Source organism: Hemiscyllium ocellatum, chromosome 13 (assembly GCF_020745735.1).
Source record: "Hemiscyllium ocellatum isolate sHemOce1 chromosome 13, sHemOce1.pat.X.cur, whole genome shotgun sequence".
Lineage (NCBI taxonomy): Eukaryota > Metazoa > Chordata > Chondrichthyes > Orectolobiformes > Hemiscylliidae > Hemiscyllium > Hemiscyllium ocellatum.
Window position 1 is genome coordinate 6259679 of NC_083413.1, and position 18833 is coordinate 6278511.

The 18833-nt window shown below is 38.6% G+C and overlaps 1 protein-coding gene across 1 annotated transcript in view; it reads right to left on the minus strand.

Moving 5' to 3' along the window:
- Positions 1 to 3966: 3966 nt before the first annotated feature.
- The window catches only part of atr (ATR serine/threonine kinase), a 91464-nt gene continuing 76597 nt past the window's right edge, over positions 3967 to 18833 (minus strand). Inside the window, exons 39-47 of the mRNA XM_060834511.1 lie at positions 16401 to 16535; positions 15555 to 15755; positions 11972 to 12115; positions 10919 to 11069; positions 8436 to 8592; positions 7821 to 7974; positions 6101 to 6252; positions 5839 to 5944; positions 3967 to 5125 (exon numbers count right to left, since the gene is read on the minus strand). Coding sequence (XP_060690494.1) covers positions 4952 to 5125; positions 5839 to 5944; positions 6101 to 6252; positions 7821 to 7974; positions 8436 to 8592; positions 10919 to 11069; positions 11972 to 12115; positions 15555 to 15755; positions 16401 to 16535 — 1374 coding nt within the window. The 3' untranslated portion in view covers positions 3967 to 4951. The remainder of the gene's footprint in view (positions 5126 to 5838; positions 5945 to 6100; positions 6253 to 7820; positions 7975 to 8435; positions 8593 to 10918; positions 11070 to 11971; positions 12116 to 15554; positions 15756 to 16400; positions 16536 to 18833) is intronic.

An 18833-nucleotide genomic window follows, 5' to 3' on the forward strand; every position in this document is an offset into this window, starting at 1 on the left:
AGAGAATATAGGAAATTAGGCAGGAGGTTACAAAGTAGGTTCTTGAGGGTAGTAACTCCCAGTGCCATGTGCTGGTGAGAGTAGGAATAGGAGGATTGAGCAGATGAATGTGTGGCTGGGGAGCTGGTGCAAGCGGCAAGGATTCACGGTTTTGGAGCATTGGCTTCTCTTCAGGGTAGAAATGACTGGCATAAGAGGGACAGCTTCAATCTGAACTAGAAGGGGACCAATATCCTTGCAGACAGATTTGCTGGTTCAACTCGAGAGACTTTAAATTACTACCTAGTTAAAAAGACAACCACCTGATGAAGGAGCAGCGCTCCAAAAGCTGGTGCTTCCAAATATACCTGTTGGACTATAACCTGGTGTTGTGAGATTTTTAACTTTGTACACCCCAGTCCGACACCAGTGTCTCAAATTTAAATTAGTAAGGGGGATCCAAAGTGATTTGAGAAGAGAGAAATGGCTGAGTCTGGTACAGTAGGTAAGGGGAGTAAGTCAAGTAGTCAAGACAAACAAGAGCTTAGCAGAGAACGAGGCAAGACTGATAAATTAAACTGCATTTACTTCGATGCAAGAGGCCTGACAGCTATGACAGATGTACGTAGAGCATGATTGTGAACATGGGACTGGGATATTATAGCTATTATAGAAATGTGGCTAAGCAATGGACAGGACAGGCAGCTTAATGTTCCAGGGTATAGATGCTATAAGAAGGATAGAAAGGTGGGCAAAAAAGAGGGGGGGGGGGGATGTGGTGTTTTTGTTAAGGATAACATTACATCGGTCATTAGGGAGGATATTCCTGGGAGATCATCCAGTCAAGTTATATGGGTGGAACTGAGAAATAAGAAAGGTATGTTGTTGGGATTGTTATAAGACCCCCAATAGCAGGAAATTGAGAAGCAAATGTATAAAGAGATCTCAAGTGTGTGTAAGAATAATAGTAGTGGTGGGGGATTCTAACTTTCCAAATACAGACTAATAATGTCAGTGTTAAGGGCTTGGAATGGGGAGGAATTTCTTAAGTCTATAAAAAAAACTTCCTTATTTAACATGCGGTGTAGCTATGAGAAGGGGAATAACATTGCTGCATATCAAAGTCCACTTTATCAAAGAAGCTAATCATTAATATAATATGTTTGCTGACCTGGCAAGAGCTGATGTACAAAGACAAAACATTGCAGGTTCTAGAAGTACTTAGCTTTGGCAGCAAGCATGCTGTGGATAGTTCAGTTCATTGCAGCCCTGGAAAGTTGCGAGTCAAATTTACAAAACAAAAATGTATTGGAGAGGGTTCAGAAAAGACTTACCAGGACGTGGCCAGGAATGGAGGGTTTGAGTTATAAAAATAGGCTGGGACCTTTTTCATTGGAGCATAGGAGGTTGAGGGGTGACCTTATACAGTTTCACAAAATCATGGAGGGTATAGTTAAGGATGATAACAAGGATCTGTTCCCTGGAGCGGAAGGAGTGCAAAACTAGAGAGCACGTTTTTAAGGTGAGAGGAGAAAGATTTAAAGAGGACTCAAGAGTTAACTGTCCTTTGACAGAGAATGGTTCGGGTTTGGAATGAACTGCCAGAGGAAGTAGAAGATACTGGTTTAGTTACAACATTTAAAATACATTTGGATAAGTACAGGAAAAGTTAAGATTTGGAGGCATATGGGCCAAACACAGGCAAGTGGGACTGGTTTAGTTTGAGAAACTCGGATGACATGGACTAGTTGGAAAAAGGGCCCTGTTTCCATACTGTATGATTCTGGGTGTTTCTTCATCAGGGAACACTGCTCCAAAGGTTCTATCAACTCAGTTCATGCCAAAGCAGCCTTAACAACACTGCAACTATTGCCTGTATCTTTATTTGATTCACACCCATTTGAACACATCCACACTATCTGGGCAACAATTATAACAAAGTTGGTTTGCGTTTCCATGATGAAAATGGCTGTTGCAATGTCAAAGCTGCTGCTAAGATACATATTACACAACATTTTATAAGCAACCCTGACAAACAAACAAAATCGATGATTCATCACAGTGCATGTGGTGTCAACATTACAGCCCTTCTATTTGTCATACATGTTCAGTTTTGTGTCATTTAGAAGATGGATTTGTTCAGTTCATTTCGAGGAGACCTTCGTTAGCCCAGTTAAGCCTATGTTTGAAAGGATGTTAACCAAACAACAGGCGTATCTCTGACTGATAACTGTCAGTCAGTCTTAAGATTTTAAAATTTTAAATGCCTGACAGCTCCTGGTTTGAATTAAGCAATCTTGAATTTATTCAATTCCTTTTTATTCATTCCCAGGATATGGCCATTATATGCCAGGTCAGCAAAGCTATTAGTTTTCATTTGTATAAATTAGCCAGAAGTGGAGTTGGGACAGGAATGAAAAGCTATCAAATCCGAACAAACCTTAATGACCATATATCCCATATACCAAGATCTATGGTCATTCAGACATATATGAAGATCAAGCCATTTGCTGCTGGATGAATTACCTAAGATTTGTCCACACTGTTTACAGCCTTGCCCTCCTATTTCACACAAAATTGAGCTACCATTCACATACCCTCTCCATCACCAACAAGTCAGTTACTTCCACTTCCATTGCTACTTTAGCTCAGCTGCTAAAATTCTCATCCATGTTTTTGTTTCCACTAGCCTCAAATATTTCAATTTCAATGGTCAGGCTTCAATCTTCTGTGAATTTCAGCTGATTCAATCAACTGCACTGCCTGTAACTCCACATGCACTGAGTCCCACTAACACATCAGTGCTCAGCGGTCTATAATTGCTCAAGGTCAGTAACGCCTCACTTTAAAATTCTCAGTGTGCCCAAATCATTCAATGGCTTTGCCTCATGTTATCTCGGTCACGTTTTCTTGCCCTGCAATTCTCAGAAAACAGTTTTACTGAAATTCTGACCCCTAATGTATCTAAGATCCTCCTCAGCACCATTGGTAGTCTTGGTTCAGTTGCTTAGGCCAAAACCTCTTTAAATTTTCTCTTAAACATCTCTGCCTTCCTTTTAACACACTAAAATTGACACCTAGTCGCCTGTCTGAATATCTGGCGTTACTCATTTTCAACTGATAGTTGTCCTCTGAAGTACCTTGGGACATTTTACTTGCAAGATGCTATACAAATTTTCTTTTGTAAAATACCTTGTGAAGTACACTTTTTTAAGCAAATACCAAACACCTTGCACCTCTTTCTTCACAGTCAAAAGAATGTTCTCCTCTCCTTTAACTGTACTTAGAATAACTGACAATCCACAATAGGAGAGTAAACAATATTCTTTAGTGGCAAAATGAAATTGGAGAAATTCAGCAGGTCTGGCAGCACCCGTGTACAGAGAAATAGAGTTAAGGTTTTCAGCCCAATATGACTCTTCTTCCATTTTATACTTATGTATTCTAAAGTGGCTACGTGGCTTTTATAAAATGGATGCTCCCTTCCATGGTTGAGAAGCATCTCTCACTCTAGTAGCGTCAGGCTATCTACAGAGACCTATAACGTGAAGCTGTATTTTGATGTCATAGGAGGAGAAGGTGAGGTCTGCAGATGCTGGAGATCAGAGCTGAAAATGTGTTGCTGGAAAAGCGCAGCAGGTCAGGCAGCATCCAAGGAGCAGGAGAATCGATGTTTCGGGCATAAGCCCTTCATCAGGATGCCCGAAACGTCGAATTTCCTGTTCCTTGGATGCAGCCTGACCTGCTGTGTTTTTGATGTCATACTTTGGTACAAAGTGCTACAGGGTGTCAAGCAATATTCCTTTTTGACAAACAATATTTTTGACTAATGAATAGTTAGTGGAAAGGTTATAACACTGCTGCTGAGTTTAAGAAGAGTGTTAAAATGTTGGCTTCCAAAAAGACAGTAAGTTTCTATTCAACCGTTTATTTTACACATTAATGTGGACCAAGATTATGAACATAAAAATAGAAAGTCTCTTCCAAAACATGCAATTTCAGATCGTACAGCCCTGTACAAATATTTTTCAGAAGTTTTTTTTCTGCTGTCAAGGTTTTACAACTAACCTTGAAATGGCACACAAAATAGCTACATGAAAGTACTTCTCAACAAATGTGCATATTTTCCTCCAACATTTCATATTTGTAAGTTGCAAGTAGAGCCATGACATAATTAACTATCATGTCACCTGCACCAAAAATATTGTACACAGAACCAAAAGGAGGACAATTAACATCAAAATAACAAAACTAACCCAACACTGACTTCAGTGTCACCTACCATGTGAGCTAATGGAATCATTGGAGGTGGTATTTCATTTTTCTTACAGATATGCAAAGATCTTCAATCTCCACTCAAATGCAGAGGGTTGCACACTTCCTTGTATCTCAGCATCCCACAGCTTTGTCAGTTATAAAATGAATTTTTCTCAATCTTAATGGAGGACTATTAATATAACTTAACAAAAAGTCACATTCAAATTAATAAATTGTGTGGGTGACCAATGCTCTTCTTGCAATGTCTATAATAAAATTGACAGCATGCTGCAGTCTCTGGTCTCAATGAAGTTCAATCTTTTGAACCTGTTCCCAGTATTCACATAGGCAAACCATTTGTCCTTTCTTGCTCAGCCTTTGGGATACCCACAAATTTCAAATTGTTCGGGTTTGCCATGCAATCAGTAGAAGACAGTAAAAAAAATGTGTCGTTTATGACGGCTTCTGGAATTGAAGGAGAATCCCATATGGTCTTGATCTTTATCATGCGAACTATTGGCCAAGAATATATTGTTCTCTTTCTGAAATAAGTTGCCAAATGAAAATCACTGCAAAAGGTGTACTGCAGTGATATAAAAGTAGCTTCCTGAAAAATTAGCAACTGATGGTGGTTGTTTAATGCTGGGAATAAATTATGTCAAATAAATACCTTCCTTCATCCTGATACCAAAGTTGCAGATTTTTGTGAATGCTATCACATGTATGGAGCCCAGCCCAGATACATTTGACACAGGAGATTTATATTGGTTGCTTCCTGAATAAGGTAGTGAACATGACCTTCAATGGATAAAGGCAAGCCCTTCACCTTATTTCTCGTCTTAATCACTCCATGTAGTCGTTTTTCTATGTCTTGAACATGGGTCTTGGCCTAATAGAAGCAAATCGATACCAAGAGTCAAAACATTAATCATCTCCCTTTTTAAATTGATCCACTTTTAATCAGCAATCATTCTTCTTCTGTGACAGGCTGCACCAGAATTTGCTTTAATCTCAAAGGTGACTACTTTCATTTGAAAGGACTCATTTCCATCAACTTTCTCTATTTTATAAAAGGCAAACAACTCGACTTGAGACATTGCATGCTACCACACATTTAACATTTTTAATCTACTCAATAGATATTTAGAGAAAAATAATCTTGCAAGTTTTGTAGCTCTTTACTTCACCAAAATTGACAATGCGAGAGAAAGGGCCACAATTCACTGAGGATTTAGATGATTAAAGTCAAAGTAAATCAGGAAGTAGTGGTTCATCAAACTCTGCGGAGCAGATGTGTATAATTGTTCTATGATTTTTTTTTAAAAACAAAGTAGCAATTACCATTTTCTGAAGAGGAATAGATCTAGCTGTAATTATCAGTGTAGATTAAGGATAGAAGGGAAAGAACAGTCAGAAAAGTTGATTCTATAAAAGAATTCAGTTAAGGGCACTAGCTTCCAGAGCGCAAACCTTCATCAGGTTCTAATGTGCTTCCAATCTGTTGGACTATAACCTGGTGTTGTGTGACTTTTAACTTTGTATACCTCAGTCCAACACCAGCATCTCCAAATCACAACTTAAGGAAGACATTCTGTCACTGACCTTTTCATTGATTACCTCCCCAGTTTCATTGGGTTGAACTTTTGTACTTCCTTTTACTGGTTTACTCCACTCCACCAGTGGGTCATGCAGAAAAGTTTTCAGAACACTGAAAAAAATAATTTGTTGCTCTGACAATGAGGACACCAGATAAATGGAAGTTGAAACAATCAATATTTATAATTAAAGCCTATACAAAGTGGTCAAAAATCATATGGGAAATAATTTTAACTATAATTTAGCTTGTAAAGTTCTGCAGCTTTACCTCATTAAAGGTTCTCGTTGATCACGCATTAACCTCAAAGTCACTTCACAGGCCCGGCGGAACAAACCTTCGGTCCCCATAGGGCCCATGGCATGGACCATATTGTGGGTGAGGCGAAAAGGGACAACTTCTGGAACATCAAAGGTCTCCCCCTAAGAAAATGAGAACGTTTTTGTTTGCAAACACCAAATATTTAAAAGCCCTTTATCTTCCATTCCATAGATCTGCAGCATTGAAAACATAATGTGGACAGATTTAGATCTAGATTAAATGCCTTGGTGGTCAATTTCTTGAAAAGTTAATACATTTAAATTGACAGACACTTTAGTTGACTTAACATCATGTTGATCATCCGAAAAGCACTGCACAGGCAATGATAGAATTGTATGCAAACCTGCATCTAAATGTTAAAACAACAGCAGGAAATTGGCTTGGATATAAACCACTTCCTTCTTGAAAAGACTGATGGATGTTTCTGTCCAGACAAGAGCATCTGAAGTCTTTTGCAGAACTGAGCCATGACTACAGTGGGCTGCACGTCAGTAAGTAGCACAGAATTTGTCGTGTGATGATGTCTGAATTATCTGCATTGACTGTCATTATAACCATGAAACTGACAGTAACTCATGGGCAGTTAAAAATATAAATCCAGATATTGTTGTAAAACAGACTTTTGTTCTTCCACAGGATACAGTGATGCAGATGGATAACTTCTGAAATTGTCTAAATTAAACATTAACTCCCATTTGGTGCAATTAGTTTTGCTGAAAAATACTACAAAACTTGTGCATTGTTGGATTAGGTGTAACTAGAACTTTAACAATATACAAATTCATAATTAGTATGCAAACAACTTCCCTGATGTTGCCATGGTAACTGGACAGAGGCGGAATGCCAAATTTCATTATCACAAATATTCCCAAACATGTCAGCTTCTACTTCAATCCCAGATGCATGTCACAATTTTTTTTTTCTTTATTTGTTCACGAGATGAGGACATCACCAACTAGGTCAACATTTATTACTAATCCCCAATTGCCCAGAGGGCAGTTAAGAGTCAACCACATTGTTGTGGGTCCAAAGTCACATGTAAGCCAGACCAGGTGTAGATGGCAGATTTCCTTCCCTAAAGGACGTTAACGAACCAGATGGATTTATTTGATAATCAACAACAGTTTCATGGTCACCAGTAGATTCTTAATTCCAGATGTTTAAAAATTGAATTCGAATTCCACCATCTGCGATGGCAGGATTCAAACCTGGGTCCTCAGAAGGTTAGCTGAGTTTCTGGATTCATAGTGATAACAATACCACGAGACTATCACTTCCCCCTTTATTTTGTTATATGCAAATGATGGAAAAATATAGAAATAATCAAGTGCTTTTTATTCTCTGGTTTGTTTTTGGTGAGAATTTTAATATGCAATTGGCTGCTTAGCCTGTTTGATAACTTCAGAAAATCCCTGAAGATGTCACCTATCTATGTAACATCAAAAACGGTGTTGCTGCAGAGATTGGCAGATCTTTGTGAGCAGTCTTCTTTGAAGTCAGCAGCGAGCATCTCTTCAATGCATGAGCTAAAAGCCTGAAATGACTTGTGGCTGAACACAAACTGAGGAGCCTCTGTAATAGAATCTTTATTATTAAGTTGTGTGACTTCATAATATTATAATATTATGTTATATTATATTTTAGAAGAAGAATGCCAGAAAAGAATTACCTTATTAAAAAGGCAGTTAAAGTCCACATGAACACATTCTCCCGTTAAAGAGTCAAACAGAATGTTTTCTCCATGGCGGTCACCTAGACCCAGAATATAGCCAACCATTGACATCACAGCAACAGAACGGCAGTAAGCTGATCTACTGCTGTACCTAATTGGAAAAATTAGAAGATCGAAGTTTCAACATAATATAACACATCTATGGTCAACTATATATATGATATATGACACAAGTTAGTATTAAATACTATTCTGAAAACTTAATGATTAACCATTCAATCATGATAACTTGGCTGGCAGTCAGTCAGAGATGGTCGATCTCATTATCTTCCCAAGATATACAATAACTAATCCATTGCTCATGACCTCTCAGTTGGTGTTTTTAACCTTCGTCTTAAGAGTGACGGATCCTCACAACCAAGCTAACAATTGCTCAAAATTCTATGGTAACTGAATCTGAGATGGTTACACATTTAGTTCCCTTTACTACAACAACCTTCTCCCACAAACGTGTCATAAAAGTACACCAAGGAGTGATTTAAAAAGAAGTGAAAATATTATGAGACAGATATCCCGAATTCCTTATAGCTCTTCTGAATTTAAGAAACTGACCATGAAGTTGGATCAGGGAAAGTCCTAAGGAACCATTCATGAAAGACAGCAGGGTGACGGGGCAGAAGCTGCTGCTTGAACACAGATAATTTCTCCTCCAAAGGTGCTTGCTTAGGCAGCATGCACTGACGCAGTTCTTTACCAATCATGTAAACACCTGTAACAAACCATGTTCAAATCTTAGAATACCAAGAGCAATCACAAAATCAAAATACAGCCATCAAAATGTGTTCACATCAGAGTTTGGCATTACAACTGAACTACCTTTTGCTTAAGGAACACTGTCAAACATGCTCACTGAAATAGTCTTAGTCACTGATGGTTAAAAAATTACGATTAATCTACCAGTTTCAAGTGAGTAAGGTTATACTTCCATTCTTGTCTGAGTTTTCAATTCAGTTGGTTGAAATGCTATACTAAACTGAGGCACTCAGCTGTGGCAGGCAAGAAATAGTATTGGTCTTGAATTATCACTTTATGCAGTGGAGAACTTATACCATCAAATTCCAGAGACAAGGGTGTCAGGTAAAGAATGCAAGAGCAAGTGAAGGGATCATGAGTGAAGAATAATAACTAGCTCAAAGTCTTTCACTTCTGCAGTCTTGTGCTGAAAATTCGTTTGTTTGATGCAAGTATAATCCACCTCACTTTTTGGAAGAAGTTAAGCCTACACATACAAATAGGAAATAGCATCATGCACTGGCAATGGTTGCAATTATATACAGTCACTTTCCTTCTCAAAATTCATGTCTCAGTGCAGATATTTAAGCTAAGTTATTCTCCTTCACTTTTCAAATATTGTCCTAAACTGCACTTTTCAATTTCTGACCAAAAAGTGGAGAACAAAACACTACTACAGCTTTGTGGTTAGTCTGTATTGTGATATAGTGTGGGTAAAGAATGGAAGGAAGGCTGGTGAAGAGTAGGGTTTACAACAGTACACAGAGAAGCCGGGTGATACATTTGGTTCATGAACAAAATATACTGTAATGGCAACACAGTAAAGCGAAATAAAACATTACACTTGTACCAACTGCTTAAGAACATCAAGAGAAAGTGAAGACTGCAAGTGCTGGAGATCAGAGTCAAGAGAGTGTGGTGCTGGAAAAGCACAGCAGGTCAGGCAGCATCTGAGGAGCAGGGGAATCAACGTTTCAGGCATAAGCTCTTCGTCAGGAGTCAGTGAACAATGCAACATGACAAGAACAATTTTGCCTGTGCCAGCTCTTTCAAAGAATTAGTCATTCGCCCCACTTTCTTGTGTTTGCCCTTAATCCAACTGCCCTTTGAAAATTATTATTGAAGCATTTTATCTGACCTAGGCATGACATTCCAAACCGTAACAGCACGCTGATTTAATGAAAACTTCCTTCACATTTGCAGTTGTTTTGCTAATTGCCTTCAATTCCTGATGAAGGGCTCTGGCCCGAAACGTCGAATTTCCTGTTCCTTGGATGCTGCCTGACCTGCTGTGCTTTAACCAGCAACACATTTTCAGCTTCAATCCATGTCCCCCTACTTAACAGCCTTGATTCACTGACAACACTTCCTCCTCCTTACTCATCCTAAGCAAAGCTATTTATTATTTTGAACATCTCTGTTAAATCTTCCCTGATGTTCAAAGTAGATCACTCGAGTTTCTGTATCACTCCACTGTGCTACTTTTCAAATATTATTTGTGTAAAACAACTCTGCTATTAACCAAGGGCTTGCATCTTTCTTGAACTGTGCTGCAATTCTCCACTTGCGGCATTTTGTTTAAGTTAAAATGCTGGAAAATCTCAGCAAATCTTGCAGCGTCTGTAAGGAGAGAAAAGGGCCAACATTTCGAGTCTAACTGACCCTTTGTCAAAGCTTATAAAATAAAAGGAGAAATCGGGAGGAGGTATTTATACTAGGCTGAGAGAAGGGAGAAAAGGAAGGCAGTGAATGTGGACAGGGGGAGAGAGACAAACGAAAATCCTGTCGGAGAGAAGAGCAGTACTTCTTCAGGGTAGGCATTCCTGGAAGAGCCTCTCTCAGCCTAGTATAAATACCTCCCTATTTCTCCTTTTTTTTTCAGCTTTGACAAAGGGTCAGTTAGACTCGAAACATCAGCCCTTTTCTCTCCTTACAGACGCTGCAAGATTTGCTGAGATTTTCCAGCATTCTCTCTTTCTTGGTTTCAGATTCCAGCATCCGCAGTAATTTGCTTTTATTTTGTAAAAGTTTACTTGCGCTGTTCATGGAGCCGAGCATGCCTCTTTTTTTTAAAACAGTGTTTCTGCAGCCCCTTTAAAATTGCACCACCTAGCTTATGTTGCCACTAAATGTTTCCCTTTGTGGCAAAACTAATTTTAATTTACAAAGCAAACAAATTGTAACTTTGCTGTATTTTCCAAGTACCTTAGAGCACACTTGAATTGACCAGATTGTATCAAAAACAACAGCATCTAGTAATTGTAACTTCAACAAGCCACACTTCTGATACATTTAGTCATTACCTTTTTCTTTGTACAGCTTATTCAGAATATGTCTTAAGCCAGCAGTGTTGTTAACCCACTCAACAAGACCACATTCCTCATTCAGGGGAATGACTGCATATGTTCTGATGTGAAGTTCTCTCCTGCGAGACTCTGCATCTTTTCGTAAGCACTGTTAATTATCAGAAATCAACAGTCAATGAGCTGATTTTTAACATCATAGTCATTGCTCAGCTGGCTATTATCAAAGCAGCAGATTCAAAATCAAAGACAAAAGTCAGTTTTCAAACTTCTCGGTCAGTGATTCTTGAAATACAAACATGCTCCTGGCGAACACAAACATAACATTGTTGTTCAGCTCAAGGAATGTAGGGCCAACAATATGGAAAACATTTTTAAAAAATAAACTCATGACAGCAAAGGAAATAATATGAGAAAGCCAACAAGTACCAATATTTGATGATTATGAGGATACCAGCCTGCAACATGTCTGTGGAAGTAGTATGCAGAAATGTACAAATACAGCTCATTCCTTCGCATATTTTACTCAATTTAGTTAATTTCCAGGGAAGGTTCACCAAAAAGGAGTAAATTTCCAAGAAAAGGAAGTTCTGAAGTCCCATCTTTGTCTACACCACCCAAGATCACATAACAAAGCTCCATCAAATCAGCCTAACATTAAAATCTATATTTTTCAGATTGGTCAGTTATATTTGACAGTTTACACCCGAAGCTAAATAACCTCCTAAGCAGCAATTTATTAACATAAACATGGAGGGTTTCTAAGACTGCTGGGCTTTACAAGTGAATTTACACAGGATTTGAGAATTATATGAAATAGAAGCTACATTATAAAATTCTATGATAAACACCAAAATTGCCAATCACATCCTTTTTTATCAAAATAATTCATAATGCCATAAGGGCTAGCTCATTTTATTTGGGCGGTTGTAAATTTCACAAATTCGCCATGTAAAGCATTTGTGAAACATTGCATTGAGATTTAGTTGATCTTCTGAACACTTTGCAAGATTTCCAAACGTGCATTGACTTAAACATACAAAAGTACTATACCTTATTAATTAGAGAGTTAAATTCCATTAGGCGACAATCTTTCCTGAGATCATCCTTGGGCTTACACATCATAATGTAGGATTTTCCATCAGAACCCTTAAGATTGATTTTCTTTGGCTTCTGTAGGGAGGCTAGGATCTCCACCTAACACAACAGTAAGTGAAAACATCAGGATGCAATGGTCTGTAAAAGTTTCAAATTCTGCATCATCAGAAAATATGCAACGATTGTGAAGTCACCATATTATTAAATAATGATGTATTCAGGTAGTTCTTCCATGATGTGATGGTTGTGTTATTGTGCAACCCTGCATTATAGAAAAATCACACTTTAGAAACACTGCTTAAAATGGTGGTGATGTAATTGTGTCACAGTCAATACATGTTTTAAAAGTTCATGCTTTAGAAACCGTATCCTCAATTTGTCAATCACGTTACAGCGAATTTGCGTTAATGAAGTGCACGTTATAGCAGAATGATCTGTATGATAAATGTTGGTCTTGATACATTTCCAAAGCCCTAGGCATCAAATTGTCTAAGATGTACAGTATAATCTCTTCAACCAAGATTTTACAAAAATTCAAGTTTTGCTCCCCTTTACCAACATTCAGAGATTTATATTAATTCGCTCCTGATTTTCTCAAGAGCTTTATGTTGTTTACATAGACCATTGGACCTAATGGATGTATACTGGTGTTTATGCTCAACGTGAGCCTCCTCCCACCCCTCTTCATCTAACCCTATCATACTGCCTTCTATTTCATTCCCCTTATCTGGCTCTCCTATAAAATGTATCAACACCATTTGCCTCAAGCACTCCTCTGGTTGCAAGATCCATATTCTTGTCACTCCTTGAGGAAGAAAACTCTAAATTCTCCGTTATATTTTCTTGTGGCTAATTTGGATTTATATCTCTGGTTTTAGTCTTCCCTCAGGATCAGAAAGTACATCATTTAAATCCTTCCTTCATAACTGTAAAGACCTCTATTAGGTCACCCTTCAGCCTTTTATATTTACCAGAGAAACCTCTGTGAAGCACCTAGATATATTTAATTACATTTAAGAGTCTACACAAATCCAAGTTATGTCAGGATGTAATTTGCTCCAATAACTTCATTCACACATTATTTTTAACAAACTTCCATTAATTCCTTGAGCCCCGAGAAGAAGTGGTGCTTGCATTAAATTGAAAAGTTTAGAAGACAGTTTTGAAAACAGTGAGAGTCTAGGCTAGTTCTCTAAGTCCAGGCCATTAGAACTGAAAGAAGCCTAAAACAGTTTAAGCAGTTTTTCTTTACCTCCCAGAGTTAGTAAATGTCAGGAGATATGGGCCTGGAAAGAAATTCTACTTTGCAGTAGTAGCAGCCAAGGTTTCTTCATAGATGTTTACAGGACTAACTTTTGTAACATCAATACATTCTTGGCTACACACCCGCCCTGACTCTACTGGCGCATCAGAACAAATTTCAAGCCAACGGTCACGAACATATTCGGAGTCATCCAATAGAACACAACAGATATAAAAATAGAAACTGCTGGAAAAGCTCAGCAGGTCTGGCAGCATCTGTGGAGAGAAATCAGAGTTAACATTTCGGGTCGAGTGAGCCTTTCTCAGAACATTACATTTTGTGCATGTTACTTTAAGTCTAGTTGGTCCCAGTTAGCTAACGTACTGTGCGTATGACCATTCATACCTCATCTGGTTTCGGTATAGAATCCATGTAACTTGTCGTACCCAATCTAAACAAAGGTTTGCATCAACATCATAAGCAAGCATAATGAAAGGCAGACATGAGAAATAAAAAGTGCAGAAATTACTGACAAGTTAGCCACCAGTGAGGATACTTGCTGTGGCAAAGGGAGAATCTGAAACTGATGGCTGAAAAATTAAGCTGGATGCAAAAGCAATTGTTAAGCTCAAGTAATAAAGAGCAATCTCTAGAGGTAGTGGAGTCATTTATTCGAATGGTGGGGGGGGGGAACACATTGTTCATGTAAAAACCAAATAAAAACTTGGGTTGACACAAATCAATAGTTGAAGCAGTAGTGACTGATTTCATAATTTGAAGAAATGACATGGTGTTTAGAATGATCGTTGTCACAGCCACAATTGTTGAGATTCCTGGTATCTGAACACTGCATAGTATGTTTAGAAGATAATAAGGTCTTTAACATAGAGTTTGGTCCATTTTACCAAAAGACTTAAAAAGGGAGAAATGTTCAGGTGAAAATTTGTGGAAGTTATTTTTCAAGAATATGCAAACTGCCAACAACATCCAACAGCAACATGAAGTAGATGACAGAAGTTTTCAAAGAATGCAATAAATTCATGGCAATTGTGATGTACATTTGTAGTACATTAGTAATATTTGTCATCTTGGATTAAAAAGTGGAGAAAGTGTTAAGTTTTCAATTCTGTGGAAGTAAAGGCAGCACATTGGCTGTGGTTAGCATTGCATTTTCATAGCACCAAGGACCCGGGTTCAATTCCAGACTTGGGCAACTGTCTGTGTGGAGTTTGCACATTCTCCCAGTGTCTGCATTAGCTTCCTCCAAGTGTTCCAGTTTCCTTCCACAATCCAAAGATGTGCAGGTTGGGTGGACTGGCCATGCTAAATTGACCCATAGCGTCAAATGCATTAGTCAGAGGGAAATGGGTCTGGATGGGTTACTCTTCGGAGTGTTGGTTCCACACTGTAGGGAATCTAATCTAAACTTTATAAAAAAACAAGTGAATTTAAACAGAACTTCCAATAAAACATGTGATTTAAGTTAAATGATTCAAAAAGCTACCAAGGGAGTTAATTGTTTAATGTTTACAATGTTCAGAAGAACAATTTCATCACAGCCGAAAGCTAGCTCTGTTTTGGCAGACTCCAGGCCATTAGAACTGAACGAGGCCTTAAGCTGTTTTAGCAGTTCTTTTTTCCTCAAAGTTAGTAAGAAGTGTCAGTGAATCAGCCCGTATGTCTCAGGGAGAGACAGTAACTTACAGAATTACTGGTGCATGTAGCAGAAGTCACTGAAAAAGAAATGTTTATTATCTTGATAGCTGAGTAAAAAAAAAATCGAAGTGAAGATAGGACTGATAATTCACATGGTTTGTATGTTCCTAAAGGATATTGATACCCATTGGGTTGAATTTTTTTTTGTTTTGCTAAAATTGATGTTGTCATATACTTTCTTTTGTGTAACAAACTTATGTTATTTTATTAAAAGCACATTAGAAGTCTCTTCTGAAACTGTTCATTGATGGACCTCATTGGAAACAAATTGCACAAGTACAACTTAAGGTGCACCAAGCTTGGGTTCTTTCAGAAATTTGATCTGCCATCCAATAGGTTTATTTGGAAGCACTAGCTTTCGAGGTGCTGCCTGTTGGACTATAACGCGGTGTTGTGTGATTTTTAACTTTGTCCCGTCAGTTCAACACTGGCATCTCCAAATCTGCGATCATAACACAATACATGATGAGAAATGCTACCTGAATTACACATAATTATTCTTCTCAATGTGTGGCATACTGGATCAACAATGTCAATGAGGGCTAACATTATAAAAACAAGAGCAAATTGACATATTACCATGTCATCAAAACCAGCAATGTAGGCCCAGTGACCAGGGAAAGGGTCATGGTTTGCATGAGTGCCTGCAGTTGATGGTAGAGTGGGAGTCATCACAGATTGTAAAGGAATGAGGATTTCACTGAAAGCAGGCTCTTCCACCAGGCGTTTCAGCAATTTGAAGTGAACATTCATGCTTAATGTTGTGGTATTTCCATCCACCTACAAACAGAAATATTGGAAAAAATCCACAAAAATGTTTTAAATGTTGCAACATATTTAAAAATGTGAACCTTTTAATTAATCTGCAAAAAATCTAACAAGAGCAAATTAACAAATGACAGATGTTAAAAAATAAAATGACATATTTATGATCAAAATTAGCAACATTAGACACAAACAGGTCATTAAACCCACTCCACCTCCCCAAGACAGTTCTGCTATTTAATCACATGATGAAAACCTGAGTGTTTTTGGCCCCTATTCTTTGGTAAATGGCAAATAAAAATTCTATCAATCTCATGTTTTCAAGTAATAATTGCAAGAAGAATCAACTGCCATTTGCAGAAGTCAGTTCCAAACATTTTTTTCCATGAGAAAAAAGTCCTTCACCACAGAGCAGTTCCTGAGACCAACCACATGATAAACCAACTCTAAAATACAATATAATTCAGGCTTTGTACATTCACATACCACCCAAAAAACATTTTTAAAAAATTTCCAATGAGGAGAGATTTCCTCAAGAATTGAAGATTGCAATTGAAGATCTTAACAGAATTGAGTATGATGATAATTTGTTACTGCTTTGACAGAACAGCACATTTGTAACAAATGAGCATATATTCCATGAAATATTAAAGTACATACCGATTTGTTGCACAATTCCAGCAATTTTTCAGTGAGACGAGTGGCATCTCCTATAAACTTGCCTAAACAGCTCTTATCATTAATGGCCTTCTGTAGAATTTCCTTGCACCTGGTCACACGTGTCGCATAAGATGACTGTTAAAACAAAACACTCATCACGTAAGCATTAATGTTTATTTCATTAACAACATGGAAAAAGTGAAACTTGCAAATCATTTCACATTTGTTTTTGATGTGTAGACTGGCTTTGCTCAATATTTGATTAGATTAGATTCCCTACAGTATGGAAACAGGCCCTTCAGCCCAACAAGCCCACACCGACCCTCCGAAGAGTAACCCACCCAGTCCCATTTCCCTCTGACGAATGCACCTAACACTATGGGCAATTTAGCACAGCCAATTCACCTGACCTGTACATCTTTGGACTGTGGGAGGAAACTGGAGCAAAAACCATCATCCATATGACCTTAAACAGGCAGGGATAAGGTAGGACTAATAAATTAAACTGCATTTATTTCAATTCAAGGAGCCTAACGGGGAAGGCAGATGAACTCAGGGCAGGGTTAGGAACATGGGACTGGGATATCATAGCAATTACAGAAACATGGTTCAGGGATGGACAGGACTGGCAGCTTAATGTTCCATGATACAAATGCTACAGGAAGGATAGAAAGGGAGGCAAGAGAGGAGGGGGAATGTTTTTTTTTCACAAGGGATACCATTACAGCTGTGCTGAGGGAGGATATTCCTGGAAATACATCCAGGGAAGTTATTTGGGTGGAACTGAGAAATAAGAAAGGGATGATCACCTTATTGGGATTGCATTATAGATCCCCCGAATAGCCAAAGGGAAATTGAGAAACAAACTTGTAAGGAGATCTCAGCTATCTGTAAGAATAATAGGGTGGTTATGGTCGGGGATTTTAACTTTCCAAACGTAGACTGGGACTGCCATAGTGTTAAGGGTTTAGATGGAGAGTAAGTGTGTACAAGAAACTTTTCTGATTCAGTATGTGGATGTACCTGCAAGAGAAGGTGCAAAACTTGACCTACTCTTGGGAAATAAGGCAGGGCAGGTGACTCAGGTGTCAGTGGGCGGCCCCCCACTTTGGGGCCAGCGACCATAATTCTATTAGATTTAAAATAATGATGGGAAAGGATAGACCAGATCTAAAAGTTGAAGTTCTAAATTGGAGAAAGGCCAATTTTGACGGGTATTAGGCAAGAACTTCCAAAAGCTGATTGGAGGCAGATGTTCGCAGAGAAAAGGACGGCTGGAAAATGGGAAGCCTTCAGGAATGAGATAACGGAAATCCAGAGAAAGTATATTCCTGTCAGGGTGAAAGGGAAGGCGGTAGGTATAGGGAATGCTGGATGACTAAAGAAATTGAGCGTTTTATTTAAGAAAAAGAAGGAAGCATATGTCAGATATAGACAGGATATATCAATTGAATCCTTAGAAGGAAATAGGAGTACACTTAAGAGGGAAATCAGGAGGGCAAAAAGGGGACATGAAATAGCTTTGGCAAATGGAATTAAGGAGAATCCAAATACATTAAGGACAAAAGGGTAACTAGGAAGAGAATAGGCCCCTCAAACATCAGCATGTCAGCCTTTGTGTGGAGCCGCAAAAAATGAGGGAGATACTAAACGAGTATTTTGCATCAGTATTTACTGTGGAAAAGGATATGGAAGATATAGAAAGTAGTGAAACAGATGGTGACACCTTGCAAAATGTCCATATCACAGAGGAGGAAGTGCTGGATGTCTTGAAATGCATAAAGGTGGATAAATCCCCAGGACCTGATCAGGTGTACCCTAGAACTCTGTGGGAAGCTAGAGAAGTGATTGCTGGGTCTCTTGCTGAGATATTTGCATCATCGATAGTCACAGGTGAGGTGCCGGAAGACTGGAGGTTGGCAAACGTGGTGCCACTGTTGAAGAAGGATGGTAAGGACAAGCCAGGGAACTATAGACCAGTGAGCCTGATGTCGGTGGTGGGCAAGTCGTTGGAGGAAATCCTGGGGGACAGGATGTATGTGTATTTGGAAAGGCAGGGACTGATTAGGGATAGTCAACACGGATTTTTGCTTGGGAAGTCATGCCTCATAAACTTGATTGAGTTTTTTTTGAAGAAGTAACAGAAAGGATTGATGAGGGCAGAGCGGTAGAGGTGATCCATATGGACTTCAGTAAGGCGTTCGACAAGGTTCCCCATGGGAGACTGGATAGCAAGGTTAGATCTCACAGAATAAAGGGAGAAGTAGCCATTTGGATACAGAACTGACTCAAAGGTAGAAGACAGAGGGTGGTGGTGGAGGGTTGTTTTTCAGACTGGAGGCCTGTGGCCAGTGGAGTGCCATAAGGATCGGTGCTGGGCCCTCTACTTTTTGTCATTTACATAAATGATTTGGATGCGAGCATAACAGGTAG